Source organism: Amphibalanus amphitrite, unplaced genomic scaffold (genome assembly GCF_019059575.1).
Source record: "Amphibalanus amphitrite isolate SeventyFive unplaced genomic scaffold, NRLGWU_Aamphi_draft 000763F_arrow, whole genome shotgun sequence".
Lineage (NCBI taxonomy): Eukaryota > Metazoa > Arthropoda > Thecostraca > Balanomorpha > Balanidae > Amphibalanus > Amphibalanus amphitrite.
Window position 1 is genome coordinate 279,326 of NW_024882257.1, and position 27,569 is coordinate 306,894.

The window sequence follows — 27,569 nt, forward strand, 5'->3', positions numbered from 1 at the left end:
TGTTTTTGCTTGGCGTGAAACACTTTGAAGCGAACTTAGTGAAAAACATGGTTCGGGGTACTTTAATTGTTCCGGCATAGCCTGTATTACAACTTAAAAAGGATTATTATGCAGTGTCAGAGTCAGAGAGGTGCATAAGCGCAGGGGCAGAGAAACCGTCTGAATTTCACCATAAAACAAAAGACTTAAGTCAGCACTAAACGCAAACATTTGTTCACGGACATTGGAAATCATATAAAACGCGACAAGTCACTGTGATTGAAACACATATTACGTATTCTGGATAATACCCCGCTTTATTAGCTCATCGAGATTGCAACAAGCAGCAGCTTTCAACTGTTCTGCGATGTTTTTTTTTTTAAGTGCGTTCCAATGTGCCCCTTTATCTGTCTAAATTTTAACAAGAGTGATCAGCTCAGGCGAGTTGTACAAAATGTTTCTTGGAAGCACCACGGCCAGCTGATCCTCCCACCAATCAAAACGGAATACAGCGCCGCGCCGGCGACTGTTGAGATGACGACGCTGTATAGGGGATTAGCTCGGAGCAGTTATGAAACATGCGACACTAATGGCGTTTCAAAAACAATCTCACCACTTGATCTCCCCTCGGCCGGCAGCAGTGTATCAGATAACAATAATGACACTGCTGGCGCTATGGGCCGTCGGAGATATCTGCAGCGAATTCGTCGAAACGGTGACTGTCCATTCATGAGACGTTATTCGGCATGGAGCGACAAATATGCTGCATTGGGCCGACAGGGGGCATTTCTACACCTCCGGCGGCTATAGCATCAATGGCAGAATGTGCGTACAACATGGCAGCGACAGGAAATACCTGGCGCCACTCGATGGGTAGGTAGCTACACGTTTGTTTTGGGAAATCATCCACGGACGGCTGACCTTGTGAAGACGGGAAAACGGGCGACCGTCTAGCCGACTGTCTGGAAAAATATACTTTTGTGAGAGATAAATGTCGTGGAAGAGAAAGATAAAGGGTAGTGAAATGGGTGACAGGAAGGGCAATAGGCATGCCTAAGTGCAGGTCACCCGATATTCCTACTCCTGTTCACCGCTGTATGTGCATGTGAACTCTGAGGCTAGCGGTCACACAACCAATTGATGGACAGAAACCGGTTTTGATGTCACTTGGTTGATAAATGACAGTCTACCATTAACGTGATATTTCAAGTATGCTTCACGCTACTGAATTAAATGCTGAAGGGTCCATTGGAATATTGCCGACCGTTTTAACAGATGAGCTCTTTGATTCTTCCACCAGTCCATTCTTTCGATTTCTTCATAGGTCAACATCTAGGCTGGTTATGTCACCTGCTGATCAGCGATGCGGTTTCATGATGCCCCTCAGCCGGATGCCGTTTCGATAAGACAGGAGGCACCGTCTCTCCCCTAGTACAGCCCGCCTCCCGCACCGTCCGTCCCCATTGTCCGTGTACCCTCCCCCATACAGCCCGCCTCCCGCGCCGTCCGTCCCCATTGTCCGTGTACCCTCGCCCTATACAGCCCGCCTCCCGCGCCGTCCGTCCCCATTGTCCGTGTACCTCCCCCTATACAGCCGGCCTCCCGCGCCGTCAGTCTCCAGTGTCCGTGTACCTCCCCCTATACAGCCCGCCTCCCGCGCCGTCCGTCTCCGGTCCGTGTACCCTCCCCCTATACAGCCCGCCTCCCGCGCCGTCAGCCTCCGGTCCGTGTACCCTCCACCCATACAGCCCGCCTCCCGCGCCGTCAGTCTCCGGTCCGTGTACCCTCCCACTATACAGCCCGCCTCCCGCGCCGTCAGTCTCCGCTCCGTGTACCCTCCCCCCATACAGCCCGCCTCCCGCGCCGTCAGTCTCCGGTCCGTGTTCTCTGACAGGTACAGCCCGCCTACTACGCCGCTCGTCCCAAGTGTCCGCGTCAAACGACCCGTCACTACGGTCACGACGAGCAGCAGTCAGCACCCGGCAGTCCTCAACCGGCACAGAGATTCAGCCGAGATGGGCAGCCCGCACTGTAAATACTCGACAAACTGCATAACATTGGGAGAGGCTGTGGGCTTATACACTTCCGTGAGGCTCTAGGTGCTGCGTGTTTAGGGTCAGATGTGTAAGCTGATGCGATGCTGTGTTGAGACATGGTGTCCGCATATAAGGTATGCACGGTGCATGGCAGAACGGAAGGGATAAACAGACCCATCTATTCGGAATGGTGTACGCAACAGCAGCTTATTTTGACTGCAGTAATGCAGTAATAAGCATTCATGACACTGGATTTCCCGGCGGATTTCACTCAGAAAAAGTAATAGAGACATCCCTCTGCGGCTTACCAAGTTACCACAACCAGCTAGAGGGTTCACTCTACACAGATCCTGCTATGAAGTGCGCGGCACGCTGGCTTAGCCGACATTTTTCATGGGCGCTATACTCGTTTCAATGAGCGGATCATCCGAGCATCCTGGTAGCAGAGGCTTAGGCTCAGACAAGTAGGGGATTCAAATATCGGCGCCGTGTTTTTCGTTGACAAATGTGACAGTCAACACGGCGCGGTCACCAAGCCGCTGCCGTTTGACCGCAGCGGCGGCGGCGGGGGAACACGTTACGCCGTCTGACGCCCCCAAGGTTATTGACTCTCTCTCTCTCTGGTTCGGACCGCTCAAAGCGAGCTGCAAGCGAAACGAACAGCTCAGACGCCTAAGGATTAACCTTCGAAGGTATTATTTGTATTCCCGGTACTGACGAACTTGCAACAATGTTGCTCATCTAGCGTATTCATTGATGTGTAAAATTCATTGGTGCGCCGCCACCTCATTTTTTAATTCGCTTGTTTCCAATAGCGAAGTAACTGCTCAAATTGGTAAATTATGAAAAACATAATATGGTAACAATATGCACTTTATTAATTGAATGATTTTGTTGAAGAATCAAATCACGAATAGGAAGTCGATCTGCAGAACACTAACTACAAACAATTAATTTGAATCAACCAGCTGAAGTTAATAGTGGAAAAGAACAAGTAAACACACGCTGACAATATTTAAGCGATGCAGCTAAGGCATCCCTCCGTAAAAGCGTAAACTGCTCCGATGAAAATTGACAACATAAGCCGAATGCAGGAGAAAATCAAATTAGTTTCGCCGTTTACGGAGTGTAAAGATCTTACTTGACATCATGATTGTCGCACGCTCTCTAAAACATCCGAATAAGGTTACAGCGATTCCAGTCATAGCAGCGAGACACCACGGTCCTCACTCGATCACCGGGAGGCTGGCTGGGCGCCGTCGGCCGCGTGACCCGCCGGCGGAGTCGCCTCAGCCGGCCCTCACCGCCGCGCCGCGGCAGCCGGTGCGTTTTCCGGCCGGATATTCACAGCAGCAGCACAGGCGGCGTCCATTGGCCTCCCTCTGGGGCCGCCCCCGGTTCGCGGTACTCACCGGGCACCTTCCTGATCCGGCCCGCCCGGCTATCCTCCGTCTGGGCGGGCTCTGCCGGCCGTACATCTAGTACACCTTGAGGCGGCCGCGGTCGTCAAAGCCGGCTGAGTGGCCGGCGTTACGGACCACAAAGTTGGTGGCGTCGTAATGGAGCCGCCGCTCGCCGCGCCTCACGAAGATGTGCGGGTTCTGGCCCATCGAGGCTGTGGTGTGGATGAACGGCGTGGTGATGTTGGCCGTGCCCAGAGTGGACGAGGTGCGCAGCAGACGCTTACCGTTGTCCCGCTGGACGCTGAAATAGACGGGAAAATTGACGGTGAGGACCTAGGATAGGTTACCTAGTGAAAAGGCAATGGGAGCCGGCTGAAAGACTATAAAATAGCGGGATTATAGAGACGTCCTATTTATCATCGGCTGACTTTAGCCAATAGAGATATATGAAACTACAAAGGGACGCCTAAACATACCAATAAATATCTCGGAATTCGAAGGGGCCATTCTTACGACTTCAGTTTAAACAAGCGCACCGAATGCCGCTATTTATAGAATGCACGTTTCAAGCAGCTTATGGAACTAATCAATCAAACTTCATAATATCATTACCGAGCCGTCAGGCACAGACCGGTGCCCGTGACACCGGCCGAGCAGCAGGAAAAGCTGCGGTCGTATCGAGTCATCGATCCAAACAGGGCGACATTACGGACAACGAGCGACACCATTGTGTGGGGCGGGCTTACACAGCCGACCGCCAATACACCGCTAGTACCTACACGAGCTTGACTTGTCCGTTGAGCTGCTGGGTGATGCGGACGCCGGCCACGTCCCAGACCTCGCTGCCGTCCTCGGCCACCCAGTACCTGCGGGGACGCGGCAGCGCCGGCTCAGCACGCGGCGACCTCCAGCCGCCGCACGGAGCTGTTCTCACTACATACCGCGGTACCCACCCAGCCCTGCGTGCCTGTAATCCGGGCTCTGATCCAGCGGCAGCGCTGTTCAGCCCCACCCGTTGTTTGTACTGATCGCGTCGTTACACATTCCGCGGTCGGTCGGACAGAGATCAGCCGTGCCTGATGACCCGGCTCCTGTCTGTCCTCTTTAACGATTTGAGATGGCCGGGGCATGACTTTCAGTCAGCTCAGCGTTACCCAAGCATCGATATTGCTTCCACCAACTGAACGCGAAATTCTGACAACGCTTTAATGGTAGGAAGTGGAGTATGACTCTAAATTGACCGGACGGGAAAAGGTAATTGAGGGACAGCATCAGCCCATCATAGGGCTAAACACGGTTCGGCTTAATTGAGAGAACTTTGGAAGTGTCTATTTCCAGTGACAAAATATCATTTTGGGCCTTTCGGGTTTGCCAACATAATAAATCTATAGTGGCACTTTTTATCTAAAGCGGAGGAGACGCTCAATTAATCTAGCTTTATGTTGGGTAATAATTATCATCACCAAAAAATGACCACGGCTCGGTCCTTTCACATCTCAATCTAGACGCTATAGATAGAGGGGATAGGTATTATCGGGAACGATATCGTCCTTCGATTCCATACACCGCAAACGATTTCTTTACATTCGAGACGGTCATCCCAAATCATACCATAAATCAATCGCTAACAAGATATTCCGTCAGCTTGTGTCATCGACAGCTGAGAGTCCCCGACCATCCATCGTTCAAAGGAGCCATCTACCGCACGACGGCATCATTAACCTTCGGTGCATGAAAGTGTAACTCCGTCTAGAACAGATAAACCGGAAGATGACACCGAAATGCAATTATAAAAGAGTAACTACCATTAGGCGACACCACTGACAGGTAAATTATCTCGCTCGTTGGAAGTGAGGTGATCTAAAATCATATAGCTCTAAAATCGCAACATCCAGCTTTTACGAGATCATTTCGTTATCGATGATGCATTAACTTTATCCCAGGGAGTTCTCCTCGATCCAATACGCTTTCCATAAGACAAAATGACACCTAGACCCCGTCCATGTGCAGTGAGCGGCCGTCTCACCTGGCCTCGTCGATGGCGGCCAGACACTCGTGCACACAGTCGGGCCCGTAGCGCGACTCCGAGTAGAACACGTCCAGCGAAAAGTCCCGGTTCAGGTCGGAGAACGTGTCCGTGGTGGAGCGCGTGCCGGCAGCATCGACCAGGTACACCAGCGCGCAGCTGTCCGACGTAAAGCTGACGCCCTTGTACCACATCTTGGCGTACCTGCGCCAGGAGGTGAAGGACAAGGACTTGAGGAATGGACGGATAAAGGCTATAGGCATTGGAGTCTATCTTTTGCGTCAAGGCTATCATATTGTGAGCCTGGCGATCTGTGTGATCTTTATATCAACCCCGTTCGCGTATTCGATGAGTATCGACTTACTTGCAGTTGCCTTCCGTGTCGTTGGTGCGAATCTCCACACGACTTCCATACTGATACACGCGACCGTTAGGGTGCATCAACGCCACAGAGGTGCCCGTGGCGCTGATAGCCAGAACAATGTTACTCTGCGACAGAAAAGGCGCCTGTCAGCCCAGGCTCAGCATATTAGCATTTAAATTCAAGCCGGCCTACAGAAACAATTCTAGAGGCTCGGAAATGTGTCGCTACGGTCAGGGGTGGATTTTTTTGTTTTTCATTGGGGTTGCACAGCCCTGAAAAGGCGCCAAAAGCGGTTCCGAGGGGCGCAATGGTCCGGAAGTGGGCGCCACCAGGGACGGTCGTAAACTTGGCGGGGGGGGGGGGGGTTGCGAATTGGCAAAGGGGCCCCTGTCGACCCTCGGGGGGAGGGGGCGGTGTTTTATCTTAATTAACCCGTGTACCGCCGGGGGGCGGATATCCACCCCCCCCCCCCACCCCTGAGGTTTTTCGTAAATAACGGATAACCGCGAAATTTCGCATGACTATTCCCCTATCAATTTTACATACTGTGTGCAAGTTTGAACCAGCCTATCTTTCAAGGTCAAGTCACCAGGTCACTTCGAATGACCCGACCTCAAATCACTTTTTCAACTTTGTCACCGTGTCAGAGCTATAGTAGATGACGGAGTCCTTTGCAAGTTGCAGGATGTAATGAGGTCATTGGTAGCTACAATTTGTTTATCTCTTTTTTGATACCGATGACCTAAGTTCAGGTCAAGTTCTTGGCCTCCCCATTGTAAGTCAAAGGGGAAAAATCAACTGCCTTGTTTTCCCCCTAAAACGCGTTGGAATGGCCTAATATACCATGAATGGCTTCATATAAGATCAACCTTGACTACCTTTAGGCCTTTTTTTGCTCTTGGGCAACTGTAAAGTCATGTGAAGTCATCAAAGGACACCAGAGTTTTTTTTTTTGCAAATAACTCCTTACAGGAACGAGATAATGCCGCGCAGGTGGTCTCATACATCGCTCCTCGGAGATCGGCATGACTTGTCTGCGTTGGACCTAAGAGAACCGAACCGATTGGGATGCTTGAAAGCCGCCTTGAGGCCCTTTGAGACCCGTAAGAGTCCACCAGAGGATGGTTTGGGGCACGTTGAGGACGGCAAGGGGTACATACCTACCTATATAGGCTAGTATGGATTCCTATGAAGCCAGCATAGAGCCCTAAGAAGTGGGTGTGGGGGGGGGGGCAAAAAGTATAACTTTTGGTCCTTCAGAGGCCTATATAGCGTTTGGAGAGACCTGCGTGGGGCATTAACGACACCCACGTGGGATCTCCAAGGATCGACGTGGGGTCATCAGAGGCCGGTAGGGCTCTCATTTGACGGAATGGGGATGGTCCTTAGAGAGCGGAAAGGAGCCATAAAAGGACAGTTTTGCCCCTCAGGAGCAGACAAGAGTCTTCTGAAACCAGTATGAGGCCCTTATACATATAAGTCAGGCGTTAGATCATTTAAGGCTAGTATTGACCCTCTTAAACCGGGTGAGAGCTCGCGCAACAGTATGGATCTTTGAACTCCAACGTGGGTCCTACAAGACCTGGCTGAGCCATCAGAGGCCAGTGCGGGGTCATCAAAGGCCAGTTGGGAACCTCTGAGGTGGTGTGAGCCCTTGGAGACCAGCGTTGGGCCTTGACAGGTCAATGTGGGACTCCTTGACTGGTATGGGCCCTAAGAGATATGTGTGGTGCCAATCCTACCCACAATAGTCACAAATAACGACATGGGAGTCTCAGAGACTAGCAGAGGCCCTTAAAGACCAGCATGGGCCAAAAAGATCAACAGGGGGCCCTCCGAGACCGGCAGAGACTAAAAAGATAGCATGAGGCGCCCATGATGCCATCAGAAGCCTCAGAAGCCCATGATGCCTCAGAAGCCCGGGCTCTCAAGGACCGAAATGGAACTATCAGAGACCAGTGTGGGCCCCATGGCAGCAGACATGAGCCCTCAGAAACCGATATGACCCCGATATGGCAATAGTCCATAATGGGCCCGCTGCGACAAGATAACGGCCCTCAAGTTCCGAAATTCCGACATGGGGACCAACAGAGACTGACAGGGAACCTTGGAGGACGGCATGAAACGCCAAAAGTTTTTCCTTGGACCACAGAGACCACAGAGATGGGACTCTCAGAGCCTGTTGTTGGGTCCTCTGAGGCCTGTTTCGGGCCACCAGGGTCCGGTTCGGTCCATCAAATGCCGGTCATGCCCCTCAAAAGCCGGTTTGGGACCCTGAGCGGCCAGTACTGGCCCTCCAAGGCCAGTTGGTCATTAGAGGTCAGTCCAATATGGGCCCTTCCAGGCCAGTGTGGAGCTCTCGGAGGTCAATGTTCCTCAGAGCCCAGTGCGAGATACCCACCGGAGTGGGTTCATCAGAATTCAGAGGCTAGTGTGGGTCCCTCCAAGGAGCCCGGTTCGGCGCCCTCAGAGGTCGGTGTAAGGCCCTCGAAGGCCAGTATTGGTTCTCAAAGACCAGTATGGGCCAGAATGGGCCATCAGAGGTCAATGTGGGCCCTAAGAGGCCGGCAACGGGCCTTCAGAAGCCAGTACGGGCCCTCAGAAGTGCCCAAGGGTCAGTCTTTGTCTGCCAGAGACAGAAATTGGGCCATCCGAGGCCGGTGTTGGGCCCTGGCAGGTCAGTTTGGGCCATCAGAGACCAATTTGGACCCTATAAAAACCAGCGTGGGTCCGTACAGGCCAGTGTGGGGCCCTCGGAAACAGGTACAGAGCCTTCCAAGGGCAGTTTGGAACCATCAGAGGCCGACGTGGGCCCTCAGATGCCGGTGTGGTATCTTACAGGCCAGCGTGGAACCCTCAGAAGTCAGAGGTCAGTGTGGGGTCCTAAAAGACCAGCATGGGTCGGTGTTGGACCCCAGAGGTTAGCAGAGGACCCTCAAAGGCCAGTATGGGCCCTCAGAGGCCGATGTGGACCCGTAGAGACCGGCATCGGGCCTTCAGAAGTCAGTCGAGCCCTCGGGGGCACCCAAAGGCCAGTCTTGGGCCCCCAGAAACAGAAATGAGGCCTTGAGAGGCGTGGACCCTCAGAGACCGGTTTGGGAGCCCTAGAGACCAGTACAGGGCTCTCAAGGGCCAGTGGAGGGCATGGCCCTGATGCCCCTGCGACCGCCACTGGGCCCCACCCCCACCCCAACCCACACACATACACACGCACACACGCATATAATATTATGATTTTGGTACTTGGCTAGGTACAGCAATGTCTCAATGATGACCAGTCACAAATTACATTTCAGCTGGGCGGCACGTTTACTTGTGGGGCGGCAGCCGCACCTACATCTGAACTCTGAAGAGCATGCAGCCTGTGCCTACACTTAAAGGTAGTGTGCCAGCTTTCTTGGCCCGTATGGAGTTAATGGCCCAGATAAGGAGAACCGGATTTTTAGAACTTATCCATACCTTCAAAACTCATGGAAACGTCTTAAATTCTTCAAATTTTGAGTACCCCAGTGCGAAATTCGCCCCGACGGGTTGTCGGTCGTACCCCAACCACATTTCACACCACTATGAACAGTAAATGCACACACTGAAATCGCTATTACCGATATGCTCATCCAATCAAGTCTCGATAAACCCGTTCATCATCATCTCCTGCGGTTTCGAACACGCCTGTTAGGTGGCTTCTGATGCTCGTCGAGGTCGGAATTTCCAAATACGCGTGGTGCGTCGGGCCGCGCGCTCTGACTTCGGCCAAGAAAAATGCGTCAGCTGATCATTGTCATTTCTGCCACTTGCGTGTGGTGAAATGGGGTCATAACTTATAAGACGGCTTTTTCATATCAATTATTTTACATAAAATCATATTTCAAACCATAAATAATGTTCGACAGCCAAATAAAAGAAACAATACCAATACGGGCTTACAGTTTAACCCGCGCCCCACTGGGGGGGGCTATTTATAGCCCCCCCTCCCGTTTTTCTGCAATAACTTCCAAACCGCTTGACGAATCGACGCCAAACTTTCAGTACCTTCGGCTGCATCAATTTGACACCTTGTGTCAAAATTTAAACTTCGTAGCTACCATAGGTCGGCCGGAAATGACGTCAGAGTGACGTCATGTTCGTCCGATTTCGACGCAAAACATTGAACCACGGCAATCGCTCCCAAGAGCTCAGTTTTTAAGCTAGATCCAATTTCTTTGCATGAAAGGACTCAGAATTGACCACGCTATCAAACTGCTATCTCGGATTTTCAAAATTTTGAAAATTTCGAAAATTTTATATAATAATATTCAAAATTTATATTTTTATATTTTTTTCAAAAAATTTTTGACTTTCCAAAAAAACCGGAATATATGTGACAGAACGCATGATTATGACTAACTCTAGCAAGTTTTAGCTAAATATCTTCAAAAATGGCCAAGTTATACGCATTATTGCAAAAAATTCACAATTATTAATTTTTCAAATCAATTTTTCAGTACGTATTTGGCATCGTACACCAATATAAATGGCACCATCGTGTTCCTGAGCTCAAACTGCATCCAATAGACACCTTTTTTGTTGAAAAATTTCAACTTCAAAATTTGACCTTTTTTGACCTGAAAGTGACCTGACCTAAGCTTATTTCGACTCAAAATGACCTTGAATGACACAGACGACATCAAATTCGAAATCTATGGCCTAAATGGACCATAAAACATGTGTCACGTGACCGACGCATGATATAATATTTTCGTGACCTGTGATGACCTGACCCTGACCTGAAAATCAAAGTACAAGCTTGGTACCCTCAAGGTATCTAGAGCATCTGTTCACGAGTGTGGAAACCAAAAATGAGCCTGATCTGACTTGTAAGACGGCGGCCAGAGCCCAAAATGTGAACAAGCCAAAGTGCTAATAATTTTTCTTTGACCTGACCTGTGACGTCATCGGTGACCTCGAGGTCAATGAAATTAGGTTTCGCTCGACAGTTTTTCCGGGGCTATCAGACGCCGTTTGAATTTTGACGATCGGCCCAGTAGTTTCGGAGTTAGGAGGGGGGGCTATGAATAGCCCCCCCCCCCAGTAGGGCGTGTTATACACAGACCCCAGTGGGGCGCGGGTTAAGGCTCGACATTGTGTTGTCTACGATTAGACAGCTGATAACTCATTCCCGTACGTCGTATGGTCGTAACACTATAATGACCTTTGCTTATTGTCACAAGTGCGCCGCATTCGCGATTGTTGCCCGACGCCTGTTTGCAGGTGAGCCCACTACAGTTGTTATACATATCTAAAAACCGAAAAACTTTTAGGCGAAAAAGGCACTATTCCAGGCCCATTTTTGATTTTTTTTGCGATATTAGGTAAAAACAGAAGCTTCTTATCCTAGGAAAAATAAAATGGGAAATCTTTCAAAGGTGGCACACTACCTTTAAGGGGCGGCACGTGTACTTGTGGGGGCGGTAACTACACATAAGGGGGCGGTACTTACACTCTAGGGACGGAACCTTCATTTGAGGGGGCGGCATCCACACTTGAGGATACTTAAAGAGGCGGCACCTACATTTTAAGGGGCGGCACTTAGATTTGCGGGGGTCGTTAACTACACCTGAGGGGGCGGCACCTACATTCGAGCGGATGGTACCTACCTTTAAGGGGGCGGCATTTACACTTGAGATGACAGCATTTACACTTTAGGGGGCGGCACCTGCATTTTAGGGGCGGCACTCACACTTGAGAGGGCGGCACATACATTTTATAGGCGGCACCCACACATGAGGGGGCGGCACCTATCTACATTTGAGGGGAAGGCACATAGGTACACTTAAGAGGGCGGCACCTGCATTTTAAGGGGTGGCACCTACCTTAAGGGGCGGCACCTACATTTGAGGGGCGGCAACTACAACTCAGGGGGCGGCACCTACATTCGAAGGGCGGCACCTACACTTAAAGGGGCGGTTCCTACACTTAAAGGGGCGGCACCTACACTTAAAGTGGCGGCACCTACATTTGAGGAGGCCTCATCTACACTTGAGAGTTGAGGGGTGACCCTTATTACATTATGGGTGGAGCTATTGAGGATGGTGCGAAGTCAACAGGTGGCATTGAGTATTTGGGTGGTACATGGTTATGGGGGCGGCACACTTTAAGTCGCCCGCCGGTTTACTTCAATTTTGAAGTTGGGGTTGCACAAATTGATGTTGGGGTTGCACAATTCAAAGTTGGGGTTGCACGTGCAACCCCAACTTGATATAAAAATCCACCCCTGGCTACGGTGGCAAGAATAAATTGTAAAACATTGGCCTCCAGCAGCTGTGTTGATACCTATCAGTAGCACAAAACATCCATTAGGAGGCCACCTGACGAGAAATGACGACACCTAAGTGGATTACCCTCCGGGCCGTTACCACATGAATCAATCTGCCGGACGTTCACAGTCATCAATCAGATGAAAACACGGCTGAAGACGCCAAAACCGCCCAGTCTCCAATTACTATACATGGGCCAGGCGGCCACCCGCGAGGTGCCAGCAGGGGCGCCACTCGGCGCGACATCACCTTGAAGTTGATGACGCGCACGGATCCGTTGAGCGATATGTCGACGCGGACGCGGTCGTAGAGGCGCAGCGTGATGGTGCCCATCGAGGTGGCCATCGGTCCGGCCTCCTCGGCCTCCTCTCCGGCCGGCTCGTACTCGAGCTCGGGCCGCAGCTCCCGGTCCAGGTGGGCGGCGGCCGCCATCCGCCCGGCGGCGGCCGCCATGGCCACCTTGGGCGGCAGCGGCCAGAAGCGGCCGGCGCGCCGCAGCGGCGGCCGCAGCAGCCGGCCGGCGCCGCGCGCCTGCCACGGCTCGGCCGCCGACTCGTACTGGCCGTAGTCATTGGGCACCTACGGACACGGCCCGACCCGCGGTCAGCCGGGGCGGTATACGACACAGCAACAGCAGAACCGACAGGGCTCGGTGGAAGGGCTCAAAACGCGCAGCATCATGTGAGTTAAACAATTTTTTTTTCCTTTTTTGAAGACCACGCAGCAAGTAGAACGAGACAAAATTATTATAACCTAAGTTAACGTTTAACCACGCAGCACGCAAGAGTCCCTAATGTTACTAATTTGAAGCAGAGTAGGTATTACCCGATCATAAATATCCCTTGGATAATCTCACACCAGACGCTACATTTTAGACCAAAGGCGTTTCGCGCAAAAAACAATAGTGTGTGTCATGAACAATGTTTTATAGACGCAAGACACCAATTTCCCTATGAATATAAAGATGCATCGTGTGGTGCGGCTTACAGCGCTTCCGCAGCCCTGGCACCGTTTGTCTGTAAAAATAATCACCTATCCAATAATGGAGGCTTCTGCAATGAATGAGTAACCCAAAGGAAAACGGGATACTGCATGATTGAACATATACATATCAAACTTTCCTTCATTTATCAATGCTCTATGCACCATTATTCATCAGACATTATGTAAGGAGATTGCTTATTATAGTTAGTTGTATTGCTCAGGCAAAAATTATTATTACCTTCTACAGGGTGTCCCAGAAGTCTTGCAGCTTTTTTATTTTTGTCGTGTGACCTTGCTATGCCACTGATTGCAAATGACGCCTCAAACCAAAGAGAATTAACTGAAGTTTTGTATTTTCATGCGTAGAGCACCACATTAGTCAGGTGGCCCCCGTTGTGAGTCGCACAAGATTGAGCACGAAAGATCACGTTCTTCGCTGCCTCCAAGATCTCCCGGTTTGCGAAACACCGGTGTCGCCATGCCCGTTTCTGGTCAGCTTCAGAGCCTTATTTCATGAAGCGAGCCAGGAAACAGAGTATTGGATCTCGGAGAAAACATTAGCAACATAATGATTTACTGATCAAAGTCTCCTGACATGTTTGCACGCATCCATTACAAAAATAAGGCTCAGCTGCTTGAACGCGCTAAGCAACAGCCCGTTGTAATCCTTTGATTCGTTGCATTATTATGGAGCTAAAACAAATATCAACCCGTCGCAAATATATGTCGCTTATATTATGTCGCTCGCTTCAGGGAATAAGACTCTGAAGCTGACAAGAAACGGGCATGGCGACACCGGTGTTTCGCAAACCGGGAGATCTTGGCGGCAGCGAAGAACGTGATCTCTCGTGCTCAATCTTGTGCGACTCACAACGGGGGCCACCTGACTAATGTGGTGCTCTACGCATGAAAATACAAAATTTCAGTTCATTCTCTTTCGTTTGAGGCATGATTCGCCTTAAAGGGACCCTCCCACCTTCAAAAAAGTTAATGAATTGGCATAAAAGTGATGTAGCGTGAATCACAAAGAGCGAAAATGAACATCTACCAAATTTTACCGGAAAATATTCACCCGTTTTCGAGATATAAGACTTTTATTTTTGTTTACTTTTTGGGAAATCCGCTGTTTCTATGACGTCACATAAAGGTTTTCTTTACGTCGGCATTTGGAAGCAATAGTTTGGTATCAAAGTGCGACAGATATTGCGCGAATGACGCGTTTATCTTAACAAGGTCAATATATGATGGCCAATAAAGGATTCCAGGACAATTCTTATGGCATTTCTTCGTATCGCAATTCTTCGTCTGCAAATCTTCGTCAGGGCATTTATTCGTACCTATCGCATTACTTTGTCTCGCACCAGGGTATATGAAAAACGGCTCGCATTTCTTCTTCAACGCAAATATATGCAAGAGTAAGCATTGAGGGACAAATAAATGCACCGACGAAGATTTGTAGACGAAGAAATGCGGACGAAAAATTGTGCTACGAAGAAATGTCATGCGAGGATTCGTTCGGGTACCATGACGGTGATTTCAAAGTCAAGGTTCACAGCTGATCTGCTAAATCAAGCCAAGAATCCAAACTATCAAAAAACTATAAATATTTGTTTGTCTGTCACAGAGGTCTCAAGCAATATAAGGTTGACATATGTTGAATCAAAAATCTACTGCCACAACTCACATCTCCTGCCTTAGTTTATCATTGTTGTTTTAACTTGCTTTCAAGAGAAACAGAAGGCAGAAGCCAGTATCTGATATCACTTCAGATGATTGTTTCAAGATCTGAGTTCAAATGGAAATAAAAGCAAGCTCAAGATGAAACAGGGATTATTGCTGTTAAAGTAGTTTGGCCATGATACAACAAGCACATAAATCATTAGCCAAATCAAATACTGGTTGGTTTGTCAAGATGTTTGTTGTCTGTCGTCTGTCGAGCTGCTATGAACACTGAACGCTCTCACTCTTACTTTAAAGATAGTAGTTTAAGTTGAATGGTAGTGAGCTGTAATTAGACAAAGCAGCTATTCAGTGCTCACATCAAGCCAGGCTAGCGTAACCGGACAAATCTTCGTATGGCATTTCTTCGTCGCGCAATATTTCGTCCGCATTTCTTCGTCCGCAAATCTTCGTCGGCGCATTTATTCGTGTCGCATTACTTCGTCTCGCATTTCTTCGTAGGTGCAAAAATTCGTAGCGCATTTCTTCGTATCCGCATTTCTTCGTCGGCGCATTTCTTCGTCAAGCATTTTTTCGTCCACGCATTTCTTCGTCTACGCAAATCTTCGTCCGCATTTCTTCGTCCACGCATTTCTTCGTCTACGCAAATCTTCGTCCGCAAATCTTCGTCCGCATTTTTTCGTCCACGCATTTCTTCGTCTACGCAAATCTTCGTCCGCATTTCTTCGTCCACGCAAATCTTCGTCCCCGCAAATCTTCGTCCGCAAATCTTCGTCCGCAAATCTTCGTCCGCAAATCTTCGTCCGCAAATTTTCGTCCGCATTTTTCGTCCGCATTTTTCGTCCACGCATTTCTTCGTCCAATCAAATCTTCGTCCGCAAATCTTCGTCCGCAAATCTTTGTCTGCGCTATCTTCGTCTCCGCAAACACTCGTCCACAAATGTGGTACAATAAAACCATGAAGAAATATCAGACAGTCAAGTGAATGACGAATTTGATGCATGGAATGGATGATCGAAATTTTTGAAGTCAGGTAGATGAGGTCAGTCAGGTGAAGCTATTGTATTTGGAGCCGACAATTGTAACATTCCATATCATTTGTTTCCCGGACATTCTTCTTTTCGCGGTCGTTGAATGACAATATAATCTCTTGTAGGTACCCTCGCCGGCATAGGCGGCGGAACGGGGAGGGCACCGGGGCACCGTTCCCCTCTTTAATTTTGGCCTTTTAACAGTAGCCCTATGGGCGTTGCATGGAAAGCATATTGGACCAAAAGTCGGCAGTGCCGTGCCCCCCTTAATTGAAGATGTTCCGCCGCTACTGCCCGCCGGACCTATTTGTTTTCTACGGTACACGCCGGCCGAGGGGGCGGGTACGACCCCCCCCATCGCCGTTTCGCCACTGGTGGAGCTAGCGCGTCGCGGAAAAAAAAACGAGCGTGTGCGCCGCTACGAGCCGCAGAGATTAATACCCGATTTTAAGGCCTTCTAGCGTCAGGGGTCGGCATACCGCCCGCGGGCCGGATCCGGCCAGGTGGGTGACGGTTGGATCCGGCCCGCGACCATCTGACGTCCGGCCCGCGGCTGGTATCAGCGACTTACATCGTGTTCCGGCCCGCCCCCCCCCCCCCCACACACACACCGCCTGGAAGGTTAAGCGAGTAGACCACGTGAAGCCGCCAAGTGCACGCAGCTGCAGCAGTCGTTGATGCTGCGCGCAAAAGCTGCTTACCAAATCTTACCGTTGCAAGCTTTGTCTAGAAGTAGAATTAGACAAAAACACCCGCAATTGGTGTTTATAAACTCATGAAGTGTGCAAAGGAAGAACTGTTGTGCCAAAGCACATTTGAGTCACTTTTATATCGGAGTCGATTTATGAAGGAACCGCGGGCCGGAACACGATGTAAGTCGCTGATACCAGCCGCGGGCCGGACGTCAGATGGTCGCGGGCCGGATCCAACCGTCACCCACCTGGCCGGATCCGGCCCGCGGGCGGTATGCCGACCCCTGACGCTAGAAGGCCTTAAAATCGGGTATTAATCTCTGCGGCTCGTAACGGCGCACACGCTCGTTTTTTTCCGCGACGCGCTAGCTCCACCAGTGGCGAAACGGCGATGGGGGGGGGGGGGGTCGTACCCGCCCCCTCGGCCGGCGTGTACCGTAGAAAACAAATAAGTCCGGCGGGCAGTAGCGGCGGAACATCTTCAATTAAGGGGGGGGGGGGGGCACGGCACTGCCGACTTTTGGTCCAATATGCTTTCCATGCAACGCCCATAGGGCTACTGTTAAAAGGCCAAAATTAAAGAGGGGAACGGTGCCCCGGTGCCCTCCCCGTTCCGCCGCCTATGCCGGCGAGGGTACAAGAGATTATATTGTCATTCAACGACCGCGAAAAAAAAAGAATGTCCGGGACACAAATGAGGAATGTTACGATTGTCGGCTCCCAAATACAATAGCTTAACCTGACTGACCTCATCTACCTGTCTTCAAAAGTTTCGATCATCCATTCCTTGCATTAAATTCGTCATTCACTTGACTGTCTGATATTTCTTCATGGTTTTATTGAACCACATTTGTGGACGAATGTTTGCGGAGACGAAGATAGCGCAGACAAAGGTTTGCGGACGAAGATTTGCGGACGAAGATTTGGTTGAACAAAGAAATGCGTGGACGAAAATTTGCGGACGAAGATTTGCGGACGAAGATTTGCGGACGAAGATTTGCGGACGAAGATTTGCGGACGAAGATTTGCGGGGACGAAGATTTGCGTGGACGAAGAAATGCGGACGAAGATTTGCGTAGACGAAGAAATGCGTGGACGAAAAAATGCGGACGAAGATTTGCGGACGAAGATTTGCGGGGACGAAGATTTGCGGACGAAGATTTGCGCAGACGAAGATTTGCGTGGACGAAGAAATGCGGACGAAGATTTGCGTAGACGAAGAAATGCGTGGACGAAAAAATGCTTGACGAAGAAATGCGCCGACGAAGAAATGCGGATACGAAGAAATGCGCTACGAATTTTTGCACCTACGAAGAAATGCGAGACGAAGTAATGCGACACGAATAAATGCGCCGACGAAGATTTGCGGACGAAGAAATGCAGACGAAGAATTGCGCGACGAAGAAATGCCATACGAAGATTTGTCCTGGAATCCAGGCTAGGAAATGGCATCAACTGTGGTGGGAGGAAGCAGGTTCGGCAGCCCTATGTTGTAAACTTCTGTTATGCCTTGTGTTTGATCAACTGATGTTTTCTGCTCTGTTTTGTGCAGTGATAGTAGCAGGTAACTGCATGCTTGTCAAATTATGTGAATAAACGAAATCATAACATTGCATTTTTCTCTCCATGCAAGGAACAAGTAAGATGTTGTAGAAAATGTAATAGAGGGCTGCATTGCTGATTTTGCACTTTATCAGAGCTTTATTTAGAATTGCTTTCCTGAAAGCTACACACAGGCCACAGTGCTGAAATTCACAATGTCATAGCTTTTGGCAGAAAAAAGAAAAGACTTACCCAGGTAAAATTGGCTGAAAGTATGGCAGAGCAGGTCTTGATGCGTATGCCCATCCGTGTGCTTGCCGAAGCCGAACTGACTGCAACACATTTAACTCTGACCCACCATGGTGGCTGGCATATCCTGAACTTTCACCACTCTAAACAAGACAACTTTCAGCCCTCAGCATTGTATTAAAACACTGTACAAAACACTCAAAATTTGTTTCAGTGCCATCCACAGACAACATCAGTCGCCATTCACCAGGCCAGTAAAAACAGAATAGATAATAGCTTCAAACCCATGTAGTCAGAGTTACTAGGTCTGCACCTCAAAACAAAATCCAGGTGACAATGACATTCACCACGCCAGTAAAAAACAGGTACTTAGGTAACATAACAGCTTCAAATCTGGTAACATGTTGGTCGGACTTTACGCTACCATATTTACATGGAATAATATGATACCAAACAATAGTGCAACCATTCTGGATAACAAAAGTGTATGATAGAATTAATTTAGAAAACTTTGGCAGCATGATTTACGAGCACAGGCAGGTGTTACCTACCAGCCTTCTCAATGCTCGTAAAACCAACATTGTAGTTTTGATTTTACCTTACATGATAACACACTTGGCTGCAATGGCACATTTAATTTAATACTGTGAAAAGACCAGTTATAACCACTTCACAAGCACAATTGCACCTCATGCCGACATCCTTTTCCAAAGACAGTCAGCAGCGTCTTTCGTCAAAACTGGATGATCAATCCCCTTTCAACTGTAAACATCAAAAATATTTCTTCATGGTGTGATCTCCATATGGAAACCTTGCAGGAAAAGAATTAATGTCAATTGTCAGCTCTTCAAAATTTCTTTGGACTTTAACTTGGAGTACCATATCCAGTTTGCTTTGATATTTTGTTTTTTATTCCATGTTGAAGTTGAACACCAAGCTCCAGATATAGCAGGCAGCTTGATCATCTTCGGCCTTGGTATAATATCAGTCCAAGTTCCAGTGGTGGGTATCTTCTAATATTCAAATTAAAATGAAAAGCAATAGGCTTTCTCAGCGCCGACGACGGATTTCACGTTGATAAAAAAGGGAGCTCAAGGTCAGCAAAACTCGGGTTCAAGGAATGGCGGGCGTTGAAATGACTGCTGACGTAAGAGATAGGGACTAAGCTGGTCCCACCCTGCAAGTAAAGGGAAGAAATTTCTTGAACACCATAAAGCTGCGGGGGTTGCGACCAGGATAAATGGTGGTTTCTGAGCCTGGCCGCAAACTTGGCTATCTCAACTCAAAACTAATGTTAAGGTGGGATGGTCCCTTTAATCAGTGCCATAGCAAGGTCACACGACAAAAATAAAAAACCTTCAAGACTTCTGGGACACCCTGTATGAAAGACAAAGGGCTACTTCCAAGGCGTGCACAAGTCATGACTGCTATAGGCAAAAGCTAACACTTCTCTAGGCTTACTACAAATGAATACCCAAAAGACAAGGCAAGAAATGGAAAGGTTCTCAGGCAATCAAAAAGTTATCAAGCCAGCTGTTTTAGTCCGGGTTCTGGGAATATCAATCGGAGGGGCTAACTGAAACAGAAAAAGATGGCTGATTTTCTAATTGGTCCAAACAATGACCATCGCAAGAAAAAAAACATTTAGCATTAACTTGGTATACCTAATTTATGACTTATGATGCATTAATTTCAATCGTTTGTGAAATTTTGACCTCAGTTCACATAAAGTCAGGTCATCAGGTCAAGTTAAGTCAACATGCCTCTAAAAAAAACAACTGTGATTCGGGAGAAAATTCAAATGCTCTTCTTCTGGTCGAAAACACCCTCAAACGTCGGGAAACAGGTGAACATGACACGCTGAACCGAAAATAAGACCTGTGATCCCTTTTATGCCCCTGAGGTCATCTCAGGTCATGGAACGTCTCAAATAGTTTTTTGACAATAACTTTAGATAAAAACATGCTAGGGCGCCGAAAGCACCATAAATGTGTTCAGCTCAACAATACCAATAGAATGACATGCAACATGATCTTTTCCTCGACCTTGACCTGAGGCCAAATCTTTAAGTTGACTTTTTCAGGGCAACTTACTAGTTCTAGTTCATTCGACGCGCCTCGACGAGACAAGCGCGATGCAGGTAATATCAGCGTAATACAAGCTTGGAGTTAAAAAAATTTATCGTCACTCGCCTGAATGAAAGGAATATAAAGACACAGATCCGCTGGCCTTTCAACCCTCGCCCGGGCCACTCAGCCGACATCGCCGGTGGAGGGGGGATTTTCGGCCACACCAGGTTATCTCGGAAAGTAAGCAAGGTCATCGCTGAGGTCACTGGAGGTCACCAAAGGTTCACGAATTTTAGTTCCCGATTTTGCCAACTTTTCCCAAATCCGACTCATAAGTCGGGAACCAATAAAGCTACAGCGCTGCGGGAGAGTCAATATGATAGGTCTTTCAGAGAACTTTCTGGGCATTGTTCTCAGGTTTGACCTCAGACCTAAGATCAACGGTTTAGCCTCCAGAGGGCAACAACTTAAAATTGGACGTTTTTTTTAGGAAAAAGTTTTTGTATAATAACTTTTATCTTATCCAACGAGCATAATTGGCGAGTTCGTACCAATTCGCATCTTTATTCAGTGTACGTCTACGCCTTTTCATCAACGCATTAACCTTAGAAGTTTAAAAGGAAATAGTTCACTTTTAACATGGGGTTTGAACTGGAATAGCAGTTTCGTAGCTTGAGCTAAGACAAGTACAAATCAGGAGCTTTTACGGCTCATCGATCACCCTAGGCCCTAGGCAAAGATTTTCCATTTCTCGTCCCGAAAAAGTGCCTTGCTGAGGAATGAGTGCCTTGCAGGGGTCATTTCCCTCTTTTAAAACTGAAGAGTTCTTCCTATATTAAAATGTAGAGAAAAAATCCTTTATAAAAAGGTCTTATTTCCTTGGCTGATCATTTTGAGCATAAATATCATAAATCCATTGCAAAAAAAACTAATTTCATGAAGGTGAACTATTCCCTTTCAGTGGCAACCAGCGATGGCGTATTAATCACCAATTTAAATGTGAACATTCATAGGAAATTATGTCAACTGAGGTCAATGACGTTTGATGGCAGATATTGGAAGCACTATTTTTCACATTTCGAGCGACAAAACTCGTCTTCGCCACCACCAGATAAAGTAATGGAACCACTCGCAAGACGAAAAACAATATCAATCGCCTTCCTTTGGCTCGATGATTGGCATATTTGACATGACTATGACACTTCCGTTCATAGTTTGATACAACTCAATCTTAGCTTGCCCATTAAGCCGCATGGGTGGGGTGACTTTTTAACGCCATTGCTTTTGCACGATGTCCACTCCATGCAATGATTCGCTACTTTTAATCAATTTGCTCGACATAACTAGCTAGCCATCAAGAACTATGGTAGTGGCTGAAAATGTTATTTCCTGACAATGCGATCAGGCCACAATGCCACGCTAAAAAGTAGAATTATAGTGCTTGCCCTAGCTACACCACCGACAGATTGTATAGCCCGTGGCCCGCTGGGGCTCCTGGATTTCTTCACCTTGCTGAGGGAGGGGGGTTTTAGCGCCCCTTTCTAATTCGGCTCCTGGACCACGTAGCGACACGCGATAGCCAGCGTTACAAGGAGCGTTAAAAACAAACAAAGGCGAAATTACTTCAGTCTCTTTTTACGTCAGGTAAAAAATCAGGTCACCAGAGGTCATCGAAGGTCAAATATATTTAGACAAATTTCGACAAACCGGCGCATAACTTAGAAATGAATAGGGCTACAGCGCCACAGAAAAGCGCCTTTAATAGGTAGTTATGATAATGCTCTTTCTGAGTACCTACCTATTTCTCTCAGCTTTGACCTATGGTTAACGGTTTAGCCTGCAAGGGGCACAAACTGCCAAAATAAACTTTTTTTGCAGAAACGGGTTTTCTGCAATAACTCTTGACTCAAAACTTACACGACCTTACTTTGACCAGCACCGTGTTCCTATCGACGAGACGCGTCGAATGAGCTATAAGTTGATTAAAAGGGTAGCTTGAAATTTTGACCCCAGGGCAAGGTCATGACATAACCGGAAAAAGTCGTGTTGCAGATCAGTCGATCCGTATCATCGAGCTGAGTACAACGGTGTTTTCATCGCTCTGGCATGTCTCTATTGAAGGCTAATATAGAAGAACTGTTGAATAGTTTGGTGACCTGAGATGACGACAGGGGCATAACGAGGGGTGACGGGCGCCATTTTGCGGTTCAGTGTGTCATTTTTGCTTGTAACTTGATGTTTGAGTGCGTTAAGAATGACGTACGTGTAAAAGAGGCGCCTCTCAATTTTCTCCCCTTGACTTATAATGCAGAGGGCGCAAAATTTAGGAACCTGACCTTAGGTCACAGATATTAAAATTCCGAAATATGCATTTTATACATACTGTTGCCTTCATCTATTGCTGAAAGTTTTTAAACGATCCGTCAATCGGTGCAGCTATTGCAAGCATTGAAACTTTTTCGGTGGTGAGGTCACTTGAAGGGACCTGGTGGCCTGACCTTGAGAGACCCCGGTCTGAAAATTTCACAATATGTGCAGAAAATATGCATGGTAAGTTGTGCCGGAAATAGCGGCGCTCCAAGCCGCCGCTTTCAGATATTCGCAAAAAAAAAAACACAAAGGACGGGTGGGGGGGGGGGTGGAGTGTATTCAACCCCGCTCCCCTCCCCCAGCAGAGCGCGGTTAAAAACGTCAAACTGCTGGCTGCTGCCCGAAGGCCAAACATGGACCTTCCACTGGATGAAATGCAAAGAGCTATCGAGTGTTAATTTCCAAGACTGGTCTCTTTTAACCCAGATCTGCCCAGAACAAAAATGTTTTCAGATTTTTTTGTTACGCTGGTTTTGGGGTACTTTTGAATCACATTGCTTACCAGCATGTGTCATTTGTTGTTGGCTGTACCCGTTTTGTCGGAAATTGCCGTATCATATATGATACGCTGGGCATTTTCGCACTTTTATAGCACCTTAAAGGGACCCTCCCACCTTAACATTAGTTTTGAGTTGAGATAGCCAAGTTTGCGGCCAGGCTCAGAAACCACCATTTATCCTGGTCGCAGCCCCCGCAGCTTTATGGTGTTCAAGAAATTTCTTCCCTTTACTTGCAGGGTGGGACCAGCGTGGTCCCTATCTCTTAACCATTACGGGAATCTGATGACGTCATCAGGCTTTCGAACGTCCGTCATTAAGTTTGACTAAAACGTTTTGTAGCACGCGGTGGTATATGCTATTTGCGCGCAACATCTGCCGCAAACGCCGCACTTCTAAAATAAAGTCGCTAGAAACAGCGGAGATCCCAAAAAAGTAAACAAAAGTAAAAGTCTAATATCTTGAAAACCGGTGAATATTTTTCGGTGAAATTTGGTAGATATTCGTTTTCGCTCTTTCTGAACCGAGCGACATCACTTTCATGCCAATTCATAAACTTTTTTGAAGGTGGGAGGGTCCCTTTAACGAACCTTTGCATTTGCCTATAATTTTACTTGTGAAAACGTCTCAGAATTGCCAGCTTTGAGTTTATTTGTAATAATGACACCAAGGAAACAGTAAATCGTAATTGACCAGACCCATAGATACCTATAGGTGAGTATGTCAACAAGTGCTTTCTGACATAATGCTTACTTTTGGGGCTGGAAGGTATCAAATACAATGTCCGTGGCCAGTTCTTCACTAGTAGACAGTAACTTACCAATTAACGTCTGTCTTCAAGTCACTGGGACTCACCTTGGCAGAGAATCTAGACATTCCAGTGGTGGATGACCATGTTGATGGAGATGATGTTTTCGTAAAAACCATCGGAGGCGTCCTAAGACACGTACGAATACTCTGGTGATAATGAGGATGTCACAAGAAAACGTGATATCAACCGTCATCCTGCTCGGCAGCTGAATGCTCGGGCCGAGGTGCGAGGGAGAGAAAACTTTCCGGGGTACTATTCTGACGGAAAACGTCTCGGAGACCTTCAGAGATGCGAGGTAAAGCGGAAGCGTTGCTGGCCCAGCGTCAGAGCTCGGGAAGGTCCTCGAAGCAAAGAGACGAAAGGTCTGAAATGGAAGCAAGGGCAGTGCCCTGTGATCGTCTTCACCGGTACGCATATTTCAGACTTCGATTCACACAAATACCGCGATTCCTCTCTAATTGAGACATCCCTTCCTTTATACATGATGAAGTCCTCAAGCTCGTCCGGAAGGTCATGGTGTTTCACGCTTTTAACATCGTCGAAGTCTGACCTCGAGTTCCCTGCCACTATAAAGTATAAACAAGAAGGACAAGATATCCTCCTTCGTGACACTGCACTCGACGTCAGACTTCAGGCACATGCTCCATCTCCTATGGATGTGTTCCCTTTTGTCCACTTTTCATGTCGCTTCAAGGACCTTCTCGACTTATGTTGCTGGGATGCAACAATGTCGCTGCTTAACCTTGCATCTCTAAAGGTCTCCGAGACGTCTTCTTTCTCGGAATCGCGTTTCGGAAAGTTTATTCCTCCGGCTCCTTGCACATTGGCCCTAACACACAGCTGCCGAGCAAGATGCCGGTTGAGGTCACGTTCTTCTGTGGCATCCTCATCATCACCAGAGTACTCGTCCGTGTCGTAGGACGCCTCCGATGGTTTTACCAAGACGTCACCTCCATCAACATCGTCATCCACCACTAGAATGTCTAGAATTTGCGCCAAGGTGACTGGAAAACATATGGATTAGGGGCAAGTAATTGTGTAGGCTAATGTGAGAAACTGCCCACCGTATCATATATGATACGAATATGTTGTTATCATTCCTGACACGCCAGCTTTGGCGCAAGAATGTATTCAACCACCTGGTGTGTGAGCTTGAACATTTGGTACTATGCTGCCACAAAATTGAGCAGTTCGGCAGAAAGCACTAGTTAGCATACTAACGTCGGCGTTATTGGGTCTGGTAAATTACGACTTCTGTGGGAAGATGTTTTTGTTTAATCATGCTACACGGAAAATATATGAAATATAGAAAAGGTTACCCACTCTGGAAATAGTACACACGACTGACAACACAACACCACAAAATAAAGTTTCGGCGTCTTTCAGATGGAAGTCGGTTGCCTAGCAACGGCCGAGCGACTCATCGTATCATAAATGATACGGTGGGCAGATCTGGGTTAATTCACGAACCGTCCCCACTTCTCTGAATTCGTAGCGTAGGTATTTCGTTTTTCGGATTCAACTTCTGAATTTGGTTTGGGATTCGATTAGGAAAGGTTTATAATTGTGTAGGCATAAAGCCGTCTTAACCCTCGCCGGCACAGGCCATTTTGCGTCCTTCGACGGCACAAGGGGGGGGGGGGTTGGTACGACCCCCCTCGCGTTTGGCCCCTAATCGAGCTAGAGCTTTGCGGAAAAAACGAGCGTGTTGCCCGTCACGGGAGGAAGCCGATGATACCCAATTTTAAGGTCCTAGGTCATCGGGTGACCTTCCAGGTCAGGTCAATGACCCGAAAACCGGGAAAATCGGGACCTGTTAGAAAGCCGTAAAGTGTGGCTGCCATGAGGTTTTCCGGGGTGCTGATCACGAATATCGTGTTAGTTTTGATCAGAGATGATGTCTTTACGCATTTAGACCAGGTCGGGTCAGGTCAGGTCAGGTCAACCGGTAGGGGTTGTGTTGTGACGGGTATTCGTAATACGTGTCAACCGCCTCTGACAGCTTCGTAACATGTTACGAAGGCACCAAAACTACTTCATAAATGTTCAAATGGTTGCCAAATTCGAATTCAGCTCCAAAGACTAGCCTAGAAACATGTAAAACTCGAAAAAGTGAACCGAGGTCACCCAAAGTCACCAAAGGTCAATGACCTGACCTGACCTTCAGGTGACCTTGAAACCCACCCTAATGTATGGGAACAACACCAAATCACATGTTTGAACGTTTGAAACCACGAAAAGCTTGCAAACGCGCGGCTAATGCGAGCCGACATACGCCGAATCGCGATTCCGGCCAAACATGGTCTCGGAAAAGAGGTCACAGGTCAAAGGTCATTTGGGTCAGGGTCATGAAATTTTCAGGGTAGGTGTAAAATTGATCAATGCGAGGGTACTGAAAGTTTCGTCGCGATCGGCCGCTTTTTACGCGAGTTATTCGCGAAAAACCTTAGGGGGGGGGGGTTGCATCAACCCCTTGTGTCGGCGAAGGTTAATAGGAGGGCAGCGAGTCTTATCACCACTCACCAGAGCGATCGAAATGCTCCTAATCTTAAATACAATTAAAACGGTCAACTTAACGTGTTAAACACTCGTGTTTATTTTATTTACAATCTCAAAGCACTAAGGCTTTTAAATAAGTCGTCAGCCGTGATGAATTTGATCGGAATGCCGACACTTCCGAATCGTTATTTCCGTACGGCTCGCGGGGTCTGCACCATCTGCACTAACCATTTACGATACACCACTGCTTGACATGACGACATCAGCAGGTAAATGCACTTAGCCGAGATATATCGGTATTAACACTCACCTCTTCAGCCAAGTACGAGTGGGCCGTATATAAGCTGCGCGGTCTCACAGCTTGAATAGGGTGGATCGGAATCTGCGGCACCGCCTCACGCGACTCCAAGAAATTCTCACGCCATATCATTCCCTTCGCCATAATTCCAATAAATTATTCAGCGCGTAGACCTTCTGCACAAGTATAACAAAATATCTGATGAATACCACCACCACAACACATGAAATAACTAAACAAATCAGCAATAAACGTCCACGTTTCACAAACAGCAATCCTAAATAACACAAATGCCGTTGAAGCGCAGCTGGCGTCTGTTTTGTGATTCGTTTATTTGAGCACGTGCCCATTGTTGAACTGGTTGCTAGGCGCCTCGAAAGGGCAGATTCTCTTTAAACTGGTAAATTCGCTGATGTTTTGGACTGTTTTGGACTTTGGAGCAAGGCCATATTCATATATAAGCTTTGGAGGTTAGATTTGGCCACGGTACCTATTTAGAGAGATTTGGCAAATGAGACTTGCCCAAGGCCTTTTCGCCCTTTTCCGTCAAATGAAAATGTAACCTGCGAATACAATGGACAAGGAAAGCACCTCATTAAAAATTATCCCAACTTTTGTGCCTACGTATGACGTATCAAATCAATAGGGTAAAGTAGGTAATCTTGTCAATAGGTAAGTAGGTACCGGCTACTATCCCCTACTACCTATGCATACTACTTATCAACTCGGTGCTTTGCTCTCCGAGA

General features: G+C 47.9%; 1 protein-coding gene across 1 annotated transcript; it reads right to left on the bottom strand.

Moving 5' to 3' along the window:
• Positions 1-2,870: 2,870 nt before the first annotated feature.
• LOC122365775 lies at positions 2,871-27,146 on the bottom strand. The gene is made up of 6 exons (XM_043337301.1): positions 26,836-27,146; positions 12,351-12,680; positions 5,809-5,933; positions 5,445-5,648; positions 4,198-4,284; positions 2,871-3,719 (listed from the first exon to the last, which is right to left on the bottom strand). Exons 1-6 carry the CDS (start codon positions 26,965-26,967, stop codon positions 3,494-3,496), a joined length of 1,104 nt encoding a protein of 367 aa, XP_043193236.1. The 5' UTR covers positions 26,968-27,146; the 3' UTR covers positions 2,871-3,493.
• Between the last annotated feature and the right edge of the window lie 423 nt (positions 27,147-27,569).

Bases quoted from the DNA above. Each gene is read 5' to 3' on its own strand.
- LOC122365775 (XM_043337301.1), bottom strand. From the start codon at position 26,967: ATGGCGAAGGGAATGATATGGCGTGAGAATTTCTTGGAGTCGCGTGAG. The intron at 5,934-12,350 runs GTGATGTCGCGC...TTTCTGTCGCAG, and splicing joins TGCGCGTCATCAACTTCAAG to AGTAACATTGTTCTGGCTAT. The intron at 5,649-5,808 runs GTAAGTCGATAC...CTCCTGGCGCAG, and splicing joins GACACGGAAGGCAACTGCAA to GTACGCCAAGATGTGGTACA.